The sequence below is a fragment of the Megalops cyprinoides genome, chromosome 24 (genome assembly GCF_013368585.1).
Source record: "Megalops cyprinoides isolate fMegCyp1 chromosome 24, fMegCyp1.pri, whole genome shotgun sequence".
Classification (NCBI taxonomy): Eukaryota; Metazoa; Chordata; class Actinopteri; order Elopiformes; family Megalopidae; genus Megalops; species Megalops cyprinoides.
Window position 1 is genome coordinate 14768202 of NC_050606.1, and position 21037 is coordinate 14789238.

Below are 21037 nucleotides of genomic sequence, written 5' to 3' on the forward strand. Positions count from 1 at the left end.
GCTTTGAAAATATTTCATAAAGTAAATACTGAAAACTTAGAGCAAAGTGAATTGTTTGTTTAGACTGAATCAAGGTTGAGGTGCTCATGTGAACTCGTTAGAATTCTGTAGAGCTACAAGTTCTGAGGATGGGTGTACCTTGTACTTTGAAAGATAAACACCTTTATATACTTTCTGTTTTGCTAGTATTGATCTCTCCCTGAGTCATACCCTGATTATTTTAACAGTCCTTTTATTGTGGAGAGCCTGTGTAGAACAACATGCCATTCTCCATTGATGTGCTTGCTGACATCGTGGGCCTCAATTAGGGAGGGTCCCCTTCCAAAGCTCCCCTTTTCAATCGGTCAGGTGTTCCATCGGTTGGAATCGGCTGAGTCGGCAGAGACCTGGCCCCTGGGGTCAGAGGTCGCCGCTTTACCGAGTTCAGAGGTCCCCGAGCCCCCAGGCAATCCGCTCCTTCAAACAACAACAACCTGGCTCCCTCCGTACGCTTTTCCCATTAGCCGGATCTGTCACGCTAATGAGGCGGAGTACTGGGGCGCCATGTGGTTATGTGTTTAAGGGCCCTCCAACCGGAGGGGCCGGGCTATTTGGGTAACGTTTGCCTGGAATTTATTTTTTTGTCGAGGAGGGCTGCCTTTTTTTTTCGCCGGACTCCAGAAAGAGCTCTCTTCAGGGACGGCCAGATTACTGCCACACATCACTTCAGCCAAAGGCAACAGAATGTTTGGACAAAGATACCGAGATGTATCGCTCGCCGATGGACATGCCACTGCCCCCCCTGTCGGGGCCCTCTCTACCGCCCTCGTGACACAGAGGCTTAAATCTCTTATCTGCACCCTGTGGGATTTCTCACGCCAGTTATGTGTCAGTTTTGAAAATGATCGCCCCCCTGTCAAAGTTACACATCTCCAGAGTGTGATAAAAAGCAAGGCCACTGGTGTACTCCTGCAAAGTAAAACCCACAATACGTTTCCCCTTTCCTGTCAGATTTGACCCACTTCTCCAAAGAGGCCCGCTTTGCATTGAGATGTCTCAGTAGGTCAGTGCTGCGGCCTTCTTTTTGCAATTCCTGAACCGTGCGAGAGAGTTCAAAAGCTCAGCGGAGCAAAGCGCAAATCCAGAAAATGCTTTCTGGTCACACGTCCGTCAATATGGATCTGAAGTGTTGAAACACATCTGGAATGAAGCGGTTCTCATACTGTTTAAAATAAACACCAGACCATGCTCTGTTTCAGCATACGTCTATGATATCTCTGTACGCCATCATTTTGATGAACAAAATAAATAAATAAGGGAAGAAATCCATCACAGATATATTTTGCCATTATTGCTCTGTAGCAAGGATTGTGCAATCATTTTTTTTTTTCCATGTTCCAGGGAGAAAGCACATTGCAAAGTTATGAATCAGGCTGTCATAATGAACCAAAACTGAGGTTACAGAGATAGCTCAGTTGTTTGTAGCATGTGTCAGTACCATTTAACTGTGTGCTCTTCTGTGACAGGGGGACCGTGTTTGGTTGCGAGAAGATGACCAGTATCTCCCCAGCACCGTGTCATCCTGCTCAGGGGGTGTGGTCGTGTTCACTACTGACTACGGACAGGTAAGGCCACACACCTTTCCCTGAAGCTGTGTAGGGTGTATGTGGTAATACGCAGAAGTATTGAAGTGTTTGTGGTAAGACCCACCCAATGACAAGGCCTATCTTAATACACTTATTTTATGCATGTTACACCTGTTTTTGCTCTTCTTTGTCATTGTCACATCATGAATCTGTCTCATAAAACATACGATTGCAGGATGGCACTGTATTTAACAAGAAAAAAGATTTTAAAAACAAATTTAAATATTGACTAGACTGCTTTTTTCGTGAAGTACATCAAATCACAAAAAGCACTGATCCTAAGTCCAGGTGACATGAAACATTTTTGGCCATCTTTTCATAATCTGTTATGGAGTTGAAGTCCAGTTCATTGTTGTCTCTACCCGGTGGTTTTAGCACTGAAGGCTTGACCTCCTATATCGCCTTATTACCAATGGTTATAATGCATTATGCAGGAAGAGCAGGAACCCTTAAGTGGATGTGTGTGATCAGGCAATCCGCATCAGAGCTTGTGACAAAGATCTCCTGATGTGATTCCCTCCCTGGCTCTATACTATACATCAAGAAGAGTCAGAAGCTGGCAAAATACAGGAGCAACTCAATCAAAGTCCAAAGAGGCTTGGCCTTCATTTTCAGCAGCAAATTGTGGAAGGCGTTACATTTTGTCATAATATGTTCCACATTTCTTTCCTCTAATTTCAAGCTCAGGAAAAATATTTTGCTTTTAAAAATATGATGTTGAATGAGAGGCCAAGCTGTTTCTTGACATTTGTGTTTATGTTTTTAGAATGACTTCACTGAAATGATGAGGTACATTAGAAATTCGAACCAGAAAACCACAATTTTAGAAATGTTAGCACTAAATAGCCTGTTGTTTAGCTTTTGTGCAAGCTGACTTCACTTGCATTGAACTCCAGATGCAAAGAAACAGCAACAGCAATGACTCATGTACTCATTTCTAGTGACAATATTGTCTACTTATGGTGGAATGTATTAAATGGACAACAGAATGGAATGACAGACATTCTTTGATTGCACAAATGAAACCACATTCTTTTTTGTAGTCATTTTAATGGTGTAAGGTAAAGCGGATTTTATGATATTAAAAGCATCTGCAGTGCAGTGAATAACAAATATTTTTAGAGTGGTCTGTAAGGATGTGATTAATTACTCACACCGTTGAGTGAATTAGCCTAGTTTGGAGTTTAGTTGTCATCTGCGTGGTGGCTTTGTGTCCATTTCTGGTTGCTGTAGAATGGCTCGGACTCTTTAAAGGCACATAGAGCAGTTTCATAATAAAATAGACCCCAGGGAAAGTGGCTGGTTGGACACTCCCAATATTTATAAACTGAGTAAAGGGACAATGTTTCACACATCCAACTAAACAATTACCTTAGAGTTTGCTTTCACACACTTCGGGTGGGTTTACACACATTTCAATGTCTTCAACTGCTGTTGTTGCTCCTGTATACATGTATACTTTAATCTGTTAAATCAGGGACACTCACCCATCCAAACCCCTTCTCAGCCAAGAGTTTAAGGTTTTCAGTAAGAATTAAGTTCAAAGCACTAACAGGGAATTTTTTGTTGTTTTTCTTAATGTTCTTGACCAAAGCACAGGTCACTGACTAAGCCAGTTTTTGCACCGCATTTTGTTTTTCACTGAATCAGCAAAAGGATGGAGTAGCTTTTATAGCCAAGTTTTTTTTTTCAAATTAAATGGTGTTGTAGGTGATTAAATGTTAGCATAAACACTCCTTGTATTCACAGCAGAGAAAAAGGGATAAAGTCAGTCACATGGCAGGGGCTTCTGTGGTTGTGGAGGCATTCTATAAGGTGTGACAGTGTTTTCCATTTGTCCATCTATTTTAACAGCTTGCCTGTTTGAAATCCCGTTGACAATTTTAATTAAGTCAAAACCGGTCTCAAGCTCTGATTAAACATACTAAAAATGAACAGTGTCAAGTGAACTGTCAATCTTTTAAAGAATTTCCCTGAATGCAGTTTAAAAGCCTTATGGAATAGGAAGCGAATATGTGTCAGTATTATCACTTCCAGGGACAATTTAGCAATGTAGCCATGTGACCAGGCACTTGCAAAGACCAAGGGCTTTTTTACGCCTGCTTGTCTCTGAGGAAGAGGGAGAGAACATGGCTGATGTAATTGAGTGACGTGCTGTTCCCCAGCTGATCCCTGTTCTACATAAAGTTTACAGAGAGGGATGTGTACTGACGCACTGCTGCACCTCTGTTAGCTGACCAAAATGGCCATTTAAGTGCAAGGGCGGCGTACCGGTGGTTATAGACTGTAAGTGGTTGTTGTCTACCATGTAATCTCAACATCAAGCCATGTGGCTGGTTTGAAATTCGCTTTTGTCTGCTGTTGAGCAACTTTCTGTGTCTGTAGAGGCAATGTTAGGATGATTCTGGAACAGCTCCGAAACAATTCAAAATCGGCTTTCAATTTTGTAAGTGCGTTAACTATCAAAAGTACTTTCTGATTAAGTTCTGCACCTTTGAACAAGCGGATGATTCAAACGCTGTGCTCAAACCCTTTGTAAAAACAAACCAATTCCGGCTGGGGTACTAAAAACAACATATTCTGTATAACAGCATGTGTCTCACTGTAGGTACCAGTGATTTTTGCTGTAAAGATGACATCATGGCCAACAGCTGACTCATTTCCATTTGGATATAGAAAAACCCAAACCTGTTGCATTTCCTATAAAACTTGAATCTATGCCAAAGGGTGTTTTTCCCGGCTTGTGCTCCCAATTTGGTGAACCTTTTCCCTATGGCTGCTCTTCCAGTCCTGGGCAAATTGGACTCTGGGGAGTAGTGCTTCACCGCTGTGATCTGCTTATGGCCCGGCCTGGCCTGGAAGATTAAGGTTGTACATGCTCAGCCAGCCCCTCCACCTCAACCTCCTGTTGCCTTATGTTGCCAGGCCAGCGTTATGCAACCTGGACATGTTGTATAGCAGGATTAGGTTCATCTGCGCAGAGAAGGCGCTAAAGGCAGCGCTTCATTGCCTCAGACCCAATCCCTTTAACCGCTTTCAATTCTGCCGTGGTCAATGGCACGGGAGGAGATGTTTACATGAAATTTAAATGAGGCATTTCCTGAGGTTTTCAGCTGGCTCACCTGAACTGAGAACACAGAGGACAGGCAACTCCCTCTGGGCCTGAGTACTGTACAGATGGGTTCTTCGACCCCCTGCTCTCAAAACCCAGCACTATTTTCAGTATGTGGTGGTTCCATCAGCAAGCGATGTCTGTGTAAGGGGGGCCGAGCTGATTGACTGCTTAGAGCCTGTAATCAGATAAGTGAGAGGGCAGGTATTAATCTTATTGGTGGGAGGGCCTCCTTTCCAGACTGGAGGAGGGGCACTCCAGCAGATATGAACACCTAAACCCCCCCCTCCCCTTCCTGCCCACAACCCTCAATCTCCCAGCAAGCCTCTTGTCCGCGGTGTCCGTGTAAGATGACGCCAGCGACACCTGTTCACCGAGCGGCGTGCCGATCCCTGCCGAAAAAACCTCACCGTGTACCAGATGTTGTCCTTTGTGTGGCTGCCATTCACCCAGCGTGCCCAATAAGCCCACGGTACTGAGCCACCCTTCGAGCAGAGAGGTGGTGGGTGTTTTTCGAGGCGAGGGTGGCTCGGGGGGGGGTTCATCGTCACCATGGGGACAGTCGGAGTGTGTCAGGGGGCAAGGGGGATCAGAGAGAATGGAGGGTGTCGGTTCTTTGAAACCCCCCCCCCCCCCATGATTGGGTTTCAGGCCCCCTGACAGAGGCGACTGTTTCATATGAATGGAGATTGAACAGGCAGGAATTTCTGGACAATGCGAGGAAAGAAAACCTGTAACTCAATGACGCACAGGTGTTTCAGAGCTGAAAAGAAGGAGGAGGACTGAGAAGTGGCGTTATCTATGTGATTTAGCATCTTTAGGACACTGATTATAACTCATATCTGTACTTAACACATTTCCAAATAGAAAGCTGGATGAATTGGAGGCTTTTGTAAAAAATATTTACATATCCACACATTTGGAGACAGGAGGGTATGTAAATCTGTTCTGGTTTGGATCCACTGCAGACTTCAGTAGCTAAATAGTATGTGCTTTGCAGGTATGTGGCATGGCTATGGCTCCAGTGAGCTTCAGAGAAACGCTAACTTTCATTCTGTAACTCCTGGCTCCATAATAGCAGGAAAGAAAGCGGAACTCCCTTCTCCATGGCCTTGTAATTATGGTCAGGGCCTGTGTCAGTTCAGGCTTGCTCGGGTTGCCTTTTTAGTGCTCCCTCGAAAAAAGAAAGAGGTTAAGTCTTCTGGCATCTGTTCCCTCGTTTAAATCCCCGGCCCGATGTCTTTGTTGTGTCTCAGCGGTTCGGCGTGCTCCTTATCTGCCGCATCCCAGCGGATATCGTTTGGCTAATTAGAAAACTAATTAGGGCCAAGCGGAGCCTAATCGTATTTTGCAGGCTGTTGAACCAGGCCGAGTGTGCTGGCCTGCCCTGTCTGACATGGGAGGGCAAAGCCCTGACCTAAGCAAAAATGTGGAGGCTGTTGGGCAGCCCGGTCAAGCCGGGAAGAGAGTGGGAGGCAGTATAGCATAGTGGTAAGGAGCAGGACTCATAACCAAAAGGTTGCCAGTGTGATTCCCCGCTGGGCCACTGCTGTTGTACCCTTGGCCAAGGTACTGAAACCATGTGTATGTCGCTCTGCATAATGCCAATAATGTGATGTAATGTAATGTCAGGAGCACGGAGGAGGATGCTAGACTCTTCAGGGGGAAACAATGTAAACTGTGCTAGAAAATGAGTTGAGAGTCAGGGTACAGTTGTGGCACGCTTCAGTGGCACGTAAAACAAAAAGTAAAATTGCTCAGCCAATCAGGGACTGAAAAATGTGCCATGCTGGCTCAGAGAAATATGAATGGTAACTGTAATAGTGTTACTCTTTTCAATGAGTATTAAAACTGAAAATCCCTAGTTCTGTTGTCCAGGTTTTACAGACTTATATGCATATGGAGCACCTGTAGGGGTTCATAGGAAAGGAAACAGAAATGAGTTATTTTTTCTTTGCTTAATATTTCACTGGAGTCAGAGGTGATAACTGAGAGTTTTTGAGGAGGGGGTAGGGGATCTTAGTGTGGTTCAGAGCAGGCAATGGGTCATGCAGGGTTTTGTTCTAAAAAAGCAACCTGTTCAAACAAGGGAAATGGCATGAGTGTAAATCGAACTGAAAATAATGTCTGTAGTTAAACAATTTATGGCTTAAAAATGTAACTTGAAGCAAGTACAGAGAAACCAGTACAGTTTTTTTTCTCTCTCAAATCTCTGAAGGATTTTGTTATTTTCTCAAGTAGAGTAACAGAAACATGTTTTAGAAAAAAAATAAAATAAAATAAACCCAAGCCACAAAAAGGAAAATGAAAACATTTTTGTGTATTCATATGTATATTTTCAGTAATTTCTTATGCGTAGATGAAGTTTCATAGCATGGGGTTGCTCATTTCTGAGATTTTCACTCTGTGTATCCCAAGTCTTGAGATATGAGTATTTGCCAGTGCATGACACCCTATTAAACACAGGTTGTTAACACGATATGACAGGCAGATCTCTCATCTGGTCAACAGCACCCCACACCTGTGTCATTTCTCTCTCACTTACTCTCTGCCCTCTCCCAGTAAAGAGCAGTTTGTTTTAACTCTGAGGTGATGAAAAATTGCTAACACACCACATTGTCGTCTCTCACACATTTCCCCCCTCATTTTGAATCTGAATGATGAGACATCTAAGACCACATCTGTAAACAGCGCAAAATTATGAGATGCTCAAGTAAACAGTTTAGCAGTGAGATGGCTGCTTTTTGTCACAGGCAGCTTTTAAAAGTTTTTTTTTTCCTCTTGGTCATGTCTGTCTGATGGGAGAGTGCAGAAAAAAGGAAAAGAACATACACTACAGGAGCTCTTCACTGGTAGGACTGCCTTCAAAAAAAGACATTAAAAGACACATAAGTTTTTTTCCTTTAAACCCAGGGAAAGTTTTTGGATGCATGACTCAAGCATTTATGGATCATTTTTACTGAAGACCGCTGGCTCTGTGTTTTTGATACATCCAGTGAAGAAAACATTCCTGTGAGTCTGAAATGCTTGTATAATTTGATATTCATGTTGAATTACCATTTTTGAGTAAAATACTGCGCCTTCTTTCTTTTTTGGGCAAGGCCCGGGTAGCCTTTGATCTGGAAGCCTTTGATCTCATGTAGTGAGAAGAAAACTAGCACCTTCCCTCTTTTGACAGCTCACATCACTGCCAGGAGTCAAACGGGACATGTCTGTCACGGCTAACAGCGTGTGATCGTGAAGCTCGCCCCCCTCGTGGTCTTCAGCACCTCTCTGTTGGCTGCCAGGAGGGGAAAACGTGACGGACGGTCACAGAGTGGGTAGCTGAGGAGGGCCCGTTTCATCAGAATTCAGATAGGGTGCGCTTTGTATTGTGCTGGCATAAGACACGGACGTGGATGAGGTCCAGCGTACAAACACAACACACAGCTATTGATCTGCGCTCGGCCCCTGCAGAGCTAGCCCAGCATTCAGATGAACATGGACGGGAGCTCTGGTGTATAATAAGAGCTGTTTGTCTGCATGTTAATGTACTTACACCGGAACATTGTAGCAAAGGTAATTTACGTGGCTATTGTTTGAAAACAGTAAGCATGGTATCGGGTTAAAGCTCACATACAAGCTTACAGGTGGTCACAAAAAGTAAATTGATAGTTAATGCATAGTAACCAGTTGTCACTATTTTACAGTCCAGGTCCATTGAGATTACATAGCAGTTGCCAAGATACATTCCTAGTAATTACCATGAAAAACCAATATGCAATCACTAAAGCTACGATTAGTTTCATGGAAGTTATTTGTGTAGTTCATAATGATCTGATCTAGAATTAATAGCATTTTGCTGATGATCTTACCACATAGTTACTCACTACATTCATAGGAATTGAGATAAATGCCAGTTCTTGCCAAGTAGTTTCCGCCTAAATACATGAGTAACTTCACTGATGTTACCAAGTAATTAGTCATGCGTTCCATGTTTCTTAAAATATTCCCCTGTATATTTAGATTATTATTAAGTGTGTGGCATGTGGTAATAACCAGGCAAATAATGTAGTGTAAAATAAAGTGCCACGCTAAACAATGTAATGTTCTGTCGCATGTAGTACCAAGCACCTGGGGTTTATTTTCTCATATGAAGCAAGCTTTAATGCTGTCCATGTGTTAAAATACAGTTCAAAAAGTGTATACAAGATTATTCATTATTATGAATGGACGTGCAAGAAAATAGCAATATAATACATTTTTACTAATAATACAGTTATGTCACTGGATAGAATTTTTTACAAAATAATACAGTCACGTCAGTGGCATCAAGGATAATCACAGTAAATGGCTGACAGAGGACTTTGAAAGTGGCACAGCATGTTGGTTTTTCCGACGTGTCTGATTTGAGAAGTGCACGCTCCAGCATCCGGCAGTTAGCTGTGTGTGTGTATGTGTGTGTGTGTGTGTGTGTGTGTGTGTGTGTGTGTGTGTTTCTCATGCCCGGTGCTGCAGATGTCATTCAGTGGGAGGGATGCAGTTGGCAGTTCAGGCTGCCGATGTTTAGCAGGAGCCTGTTACGAGCGGAATGCCTCTGATTCCGCCAGGCCCTTTCAAGGTTCTTGGCAAGCGTGCGGTTCTTTCATCAGGTAACCCTTAGCGCTCAGCCACGGTGTTTCTGCAGTCACTTTGTGTTAGATACCTTTAAGTTCATCAAACCCTTTAACCCTTCGTCTTCTGGCTAATTTTGATTTGTCTGCGATTTTGGCAGAGAGGCTGGATAGCTACGTGAAAAATTTATTTTCAGCTGGGAGGCAACAAGTTTGAATCCTGGATGGGGCATCCTAGACACAGCTGTGGTTGTATCCTCAAGAAAAATTATGAATGAACTTGTCTGCTGTCCAGCTGAGAAACCATGAGCTAAGCAAGGTTGCTACTCAGCAAATATGTAATAAATGATTAATTACTCAGTGGGGAGCAGATTGAACATTCAAAATGCACCCAACTGACTACATCTTTGTGATATTCATATGGTCTTTGTCAGGCAGGTTTATTGAACCTTTGAAATAACCAAGCAGTGAGAAGCAGCTTATAAAGCTTCTAATTCACTTACAGCTTCGCTGGAGCACTGTCTAGATTTACCTGTGCATGTGTGTTCTAAGGGTGAAGAAGATTTAATTAAATGCTCATTACATTTACGGACACAGGTCCAAAGGTATTGCCTATATATCGTGCTGGTATTTATGTCACACACTATTGCAGTTCCATGTGGGTGTTGTGTAAATCGAGACCAACAAAATCCTTCTTTCCTATGGAAAGTTCATAGTACATACACAGATTAACCGCTGCAGACCAGCGAGATGCAATTTCTCCTGTAAGCCTAATGCCGTGCATATCAGCGGTCGCGATCAGGAGCCAGTGGTAGGCCGCACCATCAACCGTGGTCTGATCGACGTGCTTCTCATTTCTACCCTGTTCCATTTGTAAAGTGACATCTGTGTGTGCAGACCTCAGGTAGTTTCCTGCTCAGGTGGTGTCCTTCCTGGCTTCCTTTATAGTGCCACAGAAGTCACTTCTAATGAAGTCATCCCCTTTTATCTGGGTAGCATGAATGGTATATATCTTCATCCTTGAAGTTCAGTGCCAGTACTTCAAAGTGTTCTAAAGAAAGTAATGGGAAAGCAATGAATATTCTTACAAGTTTGCCTTGTAGGCCTTTAAATACTAAATTGTACTGTACTGAATTGAGTTGTTCATTCTCCATGCAGCATGCACGTTTTCTTTATAGAGTGAAAGAAAGATCATGCTTTTGTCATGCAAATTTAGAGGTGCACATTACTGTCGCACTGTGCACCAACACAACACTAAAAGCTGTGAAGTGTCATGCTGTTTTATGTGTTATATGAGAAATAGGTGAAACACCCAGAAGAAAGGTCAGGCAAATACACTAGTGGACAGGTTAATATATTGTCTGATTAAATAGAGTTTAGGCCAATTTATCATGGGATTTTCATTAGGGTTAGGACAATGTAACACTGCACCAGCAGCCTCCCCCATTGCTGGTGGCAGTTACAGATTACCCAACTCCTAAAAAAAAAAGCTCCCATGAGCTGCAAGAGCAACCTTTATTGTTCGTGTGAATGTCACCAAGGATAAGGCATATAAAGAAATAAAAACTAGAGAAAGTGTTTGATTGGATGAATCCTGGTAAAGGCCATCAGTTTAGAGTTTGCTTGGTATTTTCAAGTAAATACTTTCACTGGGGTTCATTTTAATTTGCTAATTGACTCTTTCTCCAGGAAACTCAGAATCAGTTTTTATGCCCAGTTAGATACATGTGCTAAACATTGACTGAAAGGTAAATGCTCGATGAGTATCCCTCTGTGTCCTTCAGTCATGACTCCCACCACATAAAGACACCGGGAGACCCAAGAGGTCTGATTTATCTATGAATAAGCACCACTTAGCTCTCATTCCTCCTGTGTGCAAGCAATGCACAGTGGCCCGGTGCGCGGCAAGGGAGCGGACAGTCATAATTTGGTTTGGACCGCTCCCTCAATGCGGGACATTCAGAACATTCAGGAGATGTTCCGTCAGCCAATTAGAGATAAGAGGAGGCGCTGTCCTGATGCACATCTTGCACGCTATCCTGACTGTAAACACTCTGAGCGAATGGATTGCCAGCAGGCCAGCTGGAGGGGCCCTGGGGCTCATATGATAACATATGAAAGGGCATAATTATTATTATTATTTGTAAAATTTTCACTGCAATTACATTTTCCCCATTATAATTCAGCTTAGATGAAACCAACAGCCATCGTTAACGTTCTTCCACAATATCCATTACCGTATAGCTGGATGCAGGCTGAGTGTTTCAGGCCAAGTACAGTGCTTGCTTGAGGTACGAATGCAATACCCTTTTATGGATTGGAGCCTGCAATCCTCTGGACACCAGTTAGGTTGCCTGGCCCATTGTCAACTAGATGAATTGCATCGGCTTGTGGAAGCAGTAAAGATCAGTGATGGCAGACTCATGGCCAGCACTGCTCTACGTTTAAATTCCAGTGTAGGCCCTGGTGTGTTACTCCTTGAGCACTGTATCCTGCTTTATCTGAACTGCTCCAGTTAAAAGCACAAGCACATATGAAAGTGGTATGAAAGTAATTCCATGAAAAGGGAGAGTTATAGTGAGAGTGTGGATGGAACAATACATTAACTTACAGAACAAGTGAAAGGGCAGCTAAGGTTCCTCTGTAAGAATCCCGGGGATTGAGGTTAGAAGCTTCAAACATTTATAGACTAGCCTTGTAAGGACTTGGTGGAAACTTGGTATGTCCACCCACACATGTTCCCAGAAAACTGAACATACACTTCAAGTGTATTTGGGTCCAGGTATATATTCTTTTGAAGGACAACAGGAATGTGAGATACTGTGTCATTCACAAAACAGACTTAGGTGTCCTGTAAGTTAGGATGCAGTGCTTATAATGCAAGGGGTATCACAGAGCAGACTGGTGAGACAGGGTGAAACAGTGACACAGTGACTGATATTTCTGGATTTCACAGGGACTGGACACTCACCCAGCCAGACCCATGTCTGGACTGTGCCCTCAGACTGTGTCCTTGTGTGTGAACGATCACAGAACCAAAGCTCCTGTTTCCGACAGAGAGGGAAATGCACCCTCAGTCTAGACCAATTTATCTAGACCAATGTCTGTGCTGTTATCTAACCTAAACATGCGGTATATGTTCCATAATAAGGAAAGGGCACAGATTGGAGTTGGTCCTGTTGTGTCTGGGCGTCTGCTTTCCGGCATCGTGTTATTTGCATCCTGCCATGATGGAAACACCAATACTGTCAAGGGCAGAGAAGTATATTTCGATCCCAGTGTTTAGGCTTTTTGTGACAGTAGGCACAAAAGGAAAGTGGCACAATGAGTGTGTTTGTGTGTGTGTGTGTGTGGGTGTGTGTGTGTGTGTGTGTGTGTGCGTGCCTTGAGAATGTAATTGCTGCTAAAATGTGACTGCCACTATTTCCAGCGACAGTGGCTCGTGCGGGCTTGTTGTCAGTAAACAGAAGGACGTTGAGGCCGAACACTCTGCGACTCCCATCCTTCACCCTCACGCCATTGCTCGGTGGAAGAGCGGGCAATGCCGCGTCCACCGAGGACGCATGAGAAGCACGCCCTGGAATGCCAGGAATGGGACTCGGCCGAAAAGAGAGAGTCTGTGAAGAAGGGTCACATGCGATTGACTTTCTCAACAGTGACATGCTTTCATTGGGCTCGAGCTGAAAATGTCACCCGGGCCTGACCGCGGCCGGGGGTCAAAGCTGCGTTCCCCTCTCCGACCCGGAATATAACATGCACCCCACAGACCCCCGCCGTTCAGGCTCATGAAGGCATCTTTTCAACAAAGGACTTCCTCGGAGGAGGTTTTGACACTACAGAGTCACAGATGTGAGCTTAAATTCTGCCCTTGGCTGGGGTTCCCCGCCCACACGAGGTGCCGTAGAAAGCCAGCATCACTGGGGTGTTTATTTCACATTTAATTGACAACAGTCGGACATCAGAACTGTGTGATGAAGTTTCGTGCTGTTTGCCCTTGTTGAAATTTGAAATCAACATACCACAGACTCCTGTGAGCTGTTCACAAACTTCTTCAAGGTCTTCAGTCTCTTACTGGAAAAAAGTATTTTCAGTGTTTCTGAATTACAGAGCTCTTCTAGCCTGGAGGAACAGTGCAATGGCATTAGCCATCTTACTGTTATGTGGTGGAGTGTGTTTGCTTTGTATCTAACAGTTCAGGTCTCTCTGTCCCTGGCATTTTGATTCTGCGCACAACAGTATGTTTCAAATACAGAGAGGTATATGACATTTCAGCTCTTATCCAATTGATATGACATAAGTATAATAAAGTCAAATAGCATGTTTTTTTGTGTGTGCACAAGACTGATACTGTTTGCCTCCAGGGTGTTTGAGGTTTCTTTGTCATTCCTGAGCAAAATCTGAGGTCAAATAGCATGTGATTAACCGTCTGACAAACTGTCTGTTCCCCAGTTTTTCAGCGTCTGAAAGGTAGAGAGTAAAATATTGGCAAATGAAAGCATGTCAGAAAGGTGGGGGTGATGTTTCTTTGAAGGGGCCCCCACCTCTGCCTTTACGGTGCTGGTGTCAGTGTCCCCGCACCCCCACTTGTTTTTATCTCGTCTTCTTCCTCCGGCGTGACGGGGGTGGTGAATGAGTGACCAACAGGAGGCCCTGCAGTGAGGGCCCAAAATTTATGACCCAGATAAGTCGCCTCTGACAGGTTTAAACACAGGTCAGTCTAAAAGCAGGCTTAACACCTCACACCTCAGCCGTCATGTAGCACTTCTCCCCTGGAAGGGTGGTGTTAGGGGGATGGTCGCTGGCTGAGGTGTTAAGTACCTTTTTTTAAATTAATTCTGTTCTGTCACACTCAACCCCCCCTCATACCAGAAAAGAATAGCTCACCTTACAGTTACAGTTTTAACACTGTCATGTTTATGTAATTTGAGTGTGATCGTTAACTTGACATTTTCTGGTCTTGGAATGCTTTTGGAAATGTATGGTGTTGGCCAGTGGCTGAAGCAGATGGTGGAGTATGAATTGAACTTTTGAATTTTCATCAGTTTTCTTGCATTATATTTCACCGTAGACCATAACTTTATTGTTTCACTCAAGCTTGTCCGAAGGCTTTTCTTCTGATGCTTAGGCAGTCCCGATATACCAAGTAAGGCTGTGTGAAATAGATTAGCTAGAGAAAATGTCTTTTTTGATGGTTCGGAAAGCCCTGCTCATGTGTAAAACCCTGGTATGCGCGGTCATCAATGGCCTAATGCTGGCTTAACGCGTCTGACATTCCGTTTTTTGTCAGTCTGCGGTCAGAGCCCTCTTAGGGCATAAATCAATGTAATGGCTCATATCTTAGGTCACATATAAACTACAGTATGGATCTCAAATGTTTTTTTTTGTAATGGAGCTGCTGCAAAGCGCAAGCGTTTTGGGTTGCCAGTTTTGCACTTCGGCTGTCGTACGTGGTGATGAAATGTCTGCGATATGAATCTCCTGGAACGTTGCGCCATTGAACAAAGACGACAGTTCCAAGATTATACTTTAACGATGGATGTGTTTTACGTATTGGCAGGAGACGAAAGGAGGCCGCTTAACGACTTCACATTATTTTAGGATTTAGGCTATTTGATGCTTCCAGGGCTACACTGGAATACGAGACGAAAATGCTGGAAGGAGCTAAATTAGTCCCAGAGAAGGGGGTCGTGCAGATTCATTCAAAAGCCACTAACAATCAAATACAAGTGATTTTCAAGCCATCTGCAGCACCACAAACATTTTCAAGACTAAAAGCAAAAGTGTGGGGTTGGTTTGGACATATCTGACAAACAAGCACCCATGCGCTCGGTCATGCAGACGTCAAGCAGAGAGCAGAAAGCAGATCTCTTTCAGCTCCACTTTGATCTAATGAAGTTGGATCAGATAGCCCAGAGGTCTCCTAGGAAGTCTTTGAATGCCTTCAGAGACCTCCCACAGAGTGGTGGCACAGTGATGACTGGTGTAAATTGAGCTTTGGGCATCTCCTGAGCAGACCAATCCCTCTGGTCCTTTTGTGTTGTAGGACGTCCCTCCTCTCACACCTTTTGTAGAGTTGCTCTTTCCAAGGCATTATGCTAAAACCTGCTTTATTTTTTTGCTGCTTTATTCAACTTTTGCTGCTGTCACAAACATTTTTTTAACGTTACAGTTTTGTTAGCAAATGCTTGCATTCATAAAGGCTTAAAATACACTAGGTTACACAACTGAAAGTTTGGCTACAGGTCCAGGTCTCAAAACTGCAGTGGACTGAAATAAGGATAAGAAATAGCAACACTAACAGAGCTACTAAATATCGAATGTAATATGGTAATGTGGTGCTTTACTTGGACTGAGTGTGTGTTGCCCTGCCTGACCAGAACGTGTGCAGTTTGTCGGGCAGTGTGAATTGATGGGTAGCGTAAAATGACGGTATTTGTCTAACAGCGCCCCCCTCCGCACTCCCTCCCCCTCTTTGCTCTCTCTCTCCCAGGCCTCTCTCCGTGGGAGTGTGCAGGGTTTATCTGTCTCTGTACCCGATGCATCTGCCAGTGACTCTGTAACTTTCCATGTTGGGCTTGCGCTCTGACCATAATTGCCGGGTTGCTTTGCCGTTTGGACGGCGGTGGATCCCCCGTCGGAGCACAGCGAGGCACACGATTGCGTCCCGCTCCGCATCTCACTTTCCCAGCCCCTTTGCAAATATAGACATGCAGCTCAGAACACATGGAAGCAAAACTGTCCCAAAAAAAAAGATGATTCGGGGGGTGTGGACGGTGGATGAGTTCTGGCTGGTTTAAACTGAGCTGACCGATGTGCAATGTCCCGTTTCATTTTGGTGGCAGAGTTCCATGCATTGTGCCTCTAACCCGAAACAGGGCATCCAACAGTGCTGAAAAGAGCAGCACCTCTGTCATAGTGACCTACGCCTCTGCATTAAGGATGTAGCACCTCATTTTACTTTTGCGCTGGAGTTTTACCATGTAATATGTTTTCAGAGGAAACAGGAGCAAGAGCTGACTTAGGAAGATCTTCATTCCATAAATCCTCCCTCTTCCACTGCTTCAACTTGTACTTTGCAGCATTACCCTGATCCCACACAGATGGGTGTGTTCGTATCCATAGAAACCATTATCCATCAGCCAGTGTTCAGAGTGTGTGTTAGTGAGAGATATGTTTTAATTGCTTTTAAGGCCGACTGGATCCTTATTACACACCACATGTGGAATTTGTAAAGACTTGTGAAAGCATATCATCTGTCTAGAATAATGTGCAATGGAACTTAGCATTAGATATGCCTTATAATGCCATTAGTTAGCCTAGCTAAGATACTCAATATTGCCTAATTGTGTCAGACTGTTGCTGCTGATTATAATGAATCCCGTCTTAAATTTTGAAGGAGAGTGAGTTATTCTCAAGGTTTTGTAAGAATGTCAACTTGTTTCGGGAATTTCCAGGCCCTGAACCATGTCCAACTTGTTATCCTCCTGCCTTACCTTATGTAACTGTTCTTAAATGTTTTGCAAGCATGTAGACATACTTCTTCCTACCGTGCAAGCTTTTTCCAGTCTCATATGTTGTGTTGAAACATTATGTTTGTAGTTGAACATATTTTGTACTGACGCCTTTTCAAAAAGGTTGCTTTTGTGTGCTGTTTTCAGCATAACGGCATATTATGGGTCTTGACTGCCTTCTTGGCCTCTAATCACTTGTGAGCGTGTGTTTTTTGTGACTGTGGCTGCAGGGTACAGAGAACAATGGCTGCTGAAAAAGAATGGCTGAAACCAGCTCCTTAGGTGTGAGGCTCTCTGTAGTAATGTCCTTGTTTTTGCTCGACAGGTGTACACCTACAAGCAGAACGCCCTGACGAGGCAGAAGGTGCAGGCCATGCACCCCAGTAGCAGCGTCGGTGTGGAGGACATGGCTGGGCTGGGAGACCTCCACGACGGAGCCATCATGCACAACCTGTTCCTCCGCTACCAGCAGAAGAACATCTACGTGAGTTTTCCCCTACGGCGTGACGCATCAACAGCGGCAGACCGCCATTCCCACACACCTCTCCAAATGGAAGAAAGAGACCACGCACACCTCAGGCTGTTACAGGGCGTTCTGGAGACAAACATCAAAAGCAATGATTTACTGCATCTGACAAATGGATGTGCTTTATTGAGTTTATAGACTTTCAAACGTCTACATGTTGAGAGACCTGTTTGAGTATAGAAACTAATAATTTTTGCAGCTGCCTTGTAACAGTCTGTTTACTTTCTCCTTTTCCAGACTGGAGTATCTGTGGAAGTAGTTCATACACAGATTTTAGCTGTAATGTCTCCCCATACTTTTGGTGACATCTTAGGGAAATGCTGTGGTACCTACCTAATATCCCCCCTCACATTCTGTTCTCCTACTCAAAATAGCTCCTAGGTTGGATGAAACTCAGGGATAGTACTTATGTGGATGAAGTGAACATACACAAATTCATCGCAGGGGCCGTTTGGTTTGTACATGTGCTTGGTGAAGCCAAATAAACAATTGCCCTGGTTTTAATATTGAAATACTCTGAAACTTTTTTCAAAAGAACATACTAGCTTCAGGTCCCAATTAGACTCACATATGCAGTACCTAATGCTAAAATAACAAACTTCTTGTCAGAGAATATCCCTAAGTTTCCCTCAAAAGGAAGAACAGGGTTATTAAAGATTGGGAGAATTAAATGGTAGTCAGCAATTGTGCAGGCCATCATGACCTGAGCTGCTAAGCATACCAAGGATGCCCCTGAAGGCACATACTGTTTGTAAATGATCATCCACAGGGTCAAAGTGGTGCTTCAAAAATTATGCAAGTCTTCAGGCCTGTCAAGCCAGTGAGATAAGGGTAAGATCTGAACTCTGTGTATCAGGCAGAGTTCACTTGGAGACAGGACCGGGAATGAGGAAGTTTAGAGAGAGTAAATCCCTCTGTCTGGAGCTTAAAGAGGCTGTTTGTCTCTGCCTCCAAGTAGTCTCCATTCCTCACGTCCTCAAAGTGCACTCTGCATGATGCTTTCTTTATGTGTATGTCAGTGAACCTCACGATCTCCCCTGTACTTCTTTGAAGGCTTAATAAGCATACTTTGATGTCTGAACCACTGAAATGTACTTCACTTCATCTGGCGGGGGTCTAATTCCAGTTTCAGTAGAATTTTCATTGCAAATGTACAGGAGGTAGATGTCTGGAACTGTAATAGATGTCTGGCTTGGAGTGCATTGAAGGTGATTGTTGGCTGGTCGGACAAAGCTAGGATAGCCATTATAGAAGAGGGTAGTGCTGGATGGATATAGTGAGGGGAAGGAATGGCAAACCCAGCTGAGAGGTGTGGGTTGAAGGTGTGTGAAATGTTTGTACTAATTGAAAAAAATGGTTTAGCTGGTGTTAGGAAATGGACTGCTAACTCCTCTCTCAATTTCACCATGAATCAAAATTTAAATTTGTAAGCAAGACACAAGCGCATTATCAACCAATATTTGAGGACCTAGGGAATCGGAGGCCTTCAGATAAATCTTCAGTCCAACCAGAATTATTGACTGCGCATGTAGTGAGCAGACTTGATGAGGGTTGATACATTCACTGAAGTGTAATGGAACTTGGTTTTGGATGGAAGAGAAGCTGGAACTTAGAGCTGGACCTGCTACAATGGAAAGGCTTCATCCCTTGGCTTGTTTTGGTTAAATGCAGTTCCAAGCTGTTGTTGAAGCTCTTTCCAAATTTAATCAAATGTTTCCTTTGATAAATGCAACACAACTTTGTGAATCGATGCCCTAGTGTGCTAATTCCCTCTTTGCTGAGAGCTGGCTTGTCCCTGCAAAGACGATTACACTGGATCTCAGGAGTTAATTTCTCTGGCTTTTCTTACGTTAAGAGCGCTTTGGTTGCAAGTAAAGACATCACACGGGCTGCCCTGCAAGCAAAATCCCAATCCTTTTATCATTAATCTTTGTCAAACAGAACTTTCAACTATACCAGCAGAAAGCTGTTCTCTGTGCACAAAGGGGTTATTGAGAATAAGGATAAGCCATGTGGTTTGTTGTGTTGCTTCAGTCAGACGACAGGGCGGACAGTCTGAAAGAGAGGCTCGCCTTGATGTTGAAGGACTTTGCTTTTAAGTGCTCGTGGCTGCTTGCTTGTGCATGTGAGTCAGAGGTGCGGCCAGCTGGTCCATGGCAGAGACGCACCATGCCATGGTTATGGATGCTGTGCACAAGGGTGGCTCCACCATTTCTCCCTGTTCGCCCTCGCTTTCCTGAGCAAGGCCGAGATGTACAAACAGACAAGGCGCTGGAGAGCGTCCGGTGCTCAGTGGGGGGATGTGAGCTACCGTTCCCACAAGTGGGGAGTTGGCTGGGTGATGAAAGGGGAAAAGCACAGCGGTTTTCACCTCCCCCCTCCCATCCCCCATTCTCCCTTTTCCCTTCCCCAACCCCAGAACAGCAGACAAGCTCAGATTTAGACCTTCTTATTTTCGCACAAATTCTTCTCCTAATCCCGCCAGTGGTTTTGCGCCTGCTCCTCAAAGCGGTCATTGTTTAAAAGCCAAGAGCAATACACTGCATAAGGCAGCGGAACCAGAGCCTTGCTTTCTTGGTGGGGTTCTCTTTTTCGGAATGTTGGGGACCAGGCAGCTGGTTTCCTAACGGCGCTGGCCTGGCCAGTGGGGTGACCAGGGTCTGGAGGAAAGCTAAAGGGGCATCTAAGGTCTCCCAGTTCGGAAGCAACTGCACTGGCCATAGGGGCTTAAAAGCACCTGCCTTTGTCCATGTGGTGTCACTCCTGATCCACAAGGAGAATGTCGATCTTTTCAATTTACTCAGCAGGCATTGTTAATAAAGGGTGGTTGTCATAGCTTATCATCTGTACAGGTGGATATTTACTGAAGCTGTTTACAGCAAAGGCACAACAGCAGTGTGCACTGAGATTCAAACATTTTGGTTCTAAGGGCAGTGCCTTAGCTGTCTAGTTTTCAGTTCCTCGCCAGACTGGATTACATCTTAGATTGTCATTGTTTGGATGGGTCTTCTGCTCACCTGGTTTGACCTGTAATGAAAAGTACACAAACTGCTGGAAAATGACTGTTCTGTTGATCTATTCAATATTGCGTGAACATCTTGTTTATTGTCACAGCTCAGACATGGCAACTGATAGAGGAAAAGGGACTCATTTGTTTCTGCTGGATATTATTCACATAACAGTTGCTAACCTGCTCTCATCTTCTGAAGTGGTGCGTGCATTAAAATTCACTTGGTTACATTTTTGTTTGGCAGCTAAGAAGATAATAAACAAAATCTCTGTGGATTTTCTTTGGACTGTGTTACGCTTTTCATCTGAATGACCTTTTGATGCTGCATTTAAAGTCATAGGAAGCAGGAAGCCAGGAGTGAGTAGATATGCTCTCCTTTCAGCTTTGCACAGCTGTCCAAGGTGTGGACCCATCCACTTGAATCCATTTTGTCCCATCCCTGCAAAAATTTCTGAATGTGACATTGCAAATTTGCCAAACACCGTGCTGCCACGATCCCCTGACAGAGCATTCCATTTTAAGCATATCGAATTACATGCTTTTGACCACTCAGTCAACCCTCAGCAAAATCTAATTTTAATGGACCTTGTGTCTGGGCAGACAAAATGAAATTAGTCAGTTTTCCTTTTGTATCATAATAAGTGTATCTTCTCTTTTTCAT

The 21037-nt window shown here is 44.0% G+C and overlaps 1 protein-coding gene across 1 annotated transcript in view; it reads left to right on the forward strand.

Moving 5' to 3' along the window:
* Positions 1 to 21037, forward strand: part of myo10 (myosin X) — a 116293-nt gene that overhangs the window by 24431 nt on the left and 70825 nt on the right. The window contains 2 exon segments of the mRNA XM_036518817.1: positions 1506 to 1604; positions 17166 to 17324. Coding sequence (XP_036374710.1) covers positions 1506 to 1604; positions 17166 to 17324 — 258 coding nt within the window.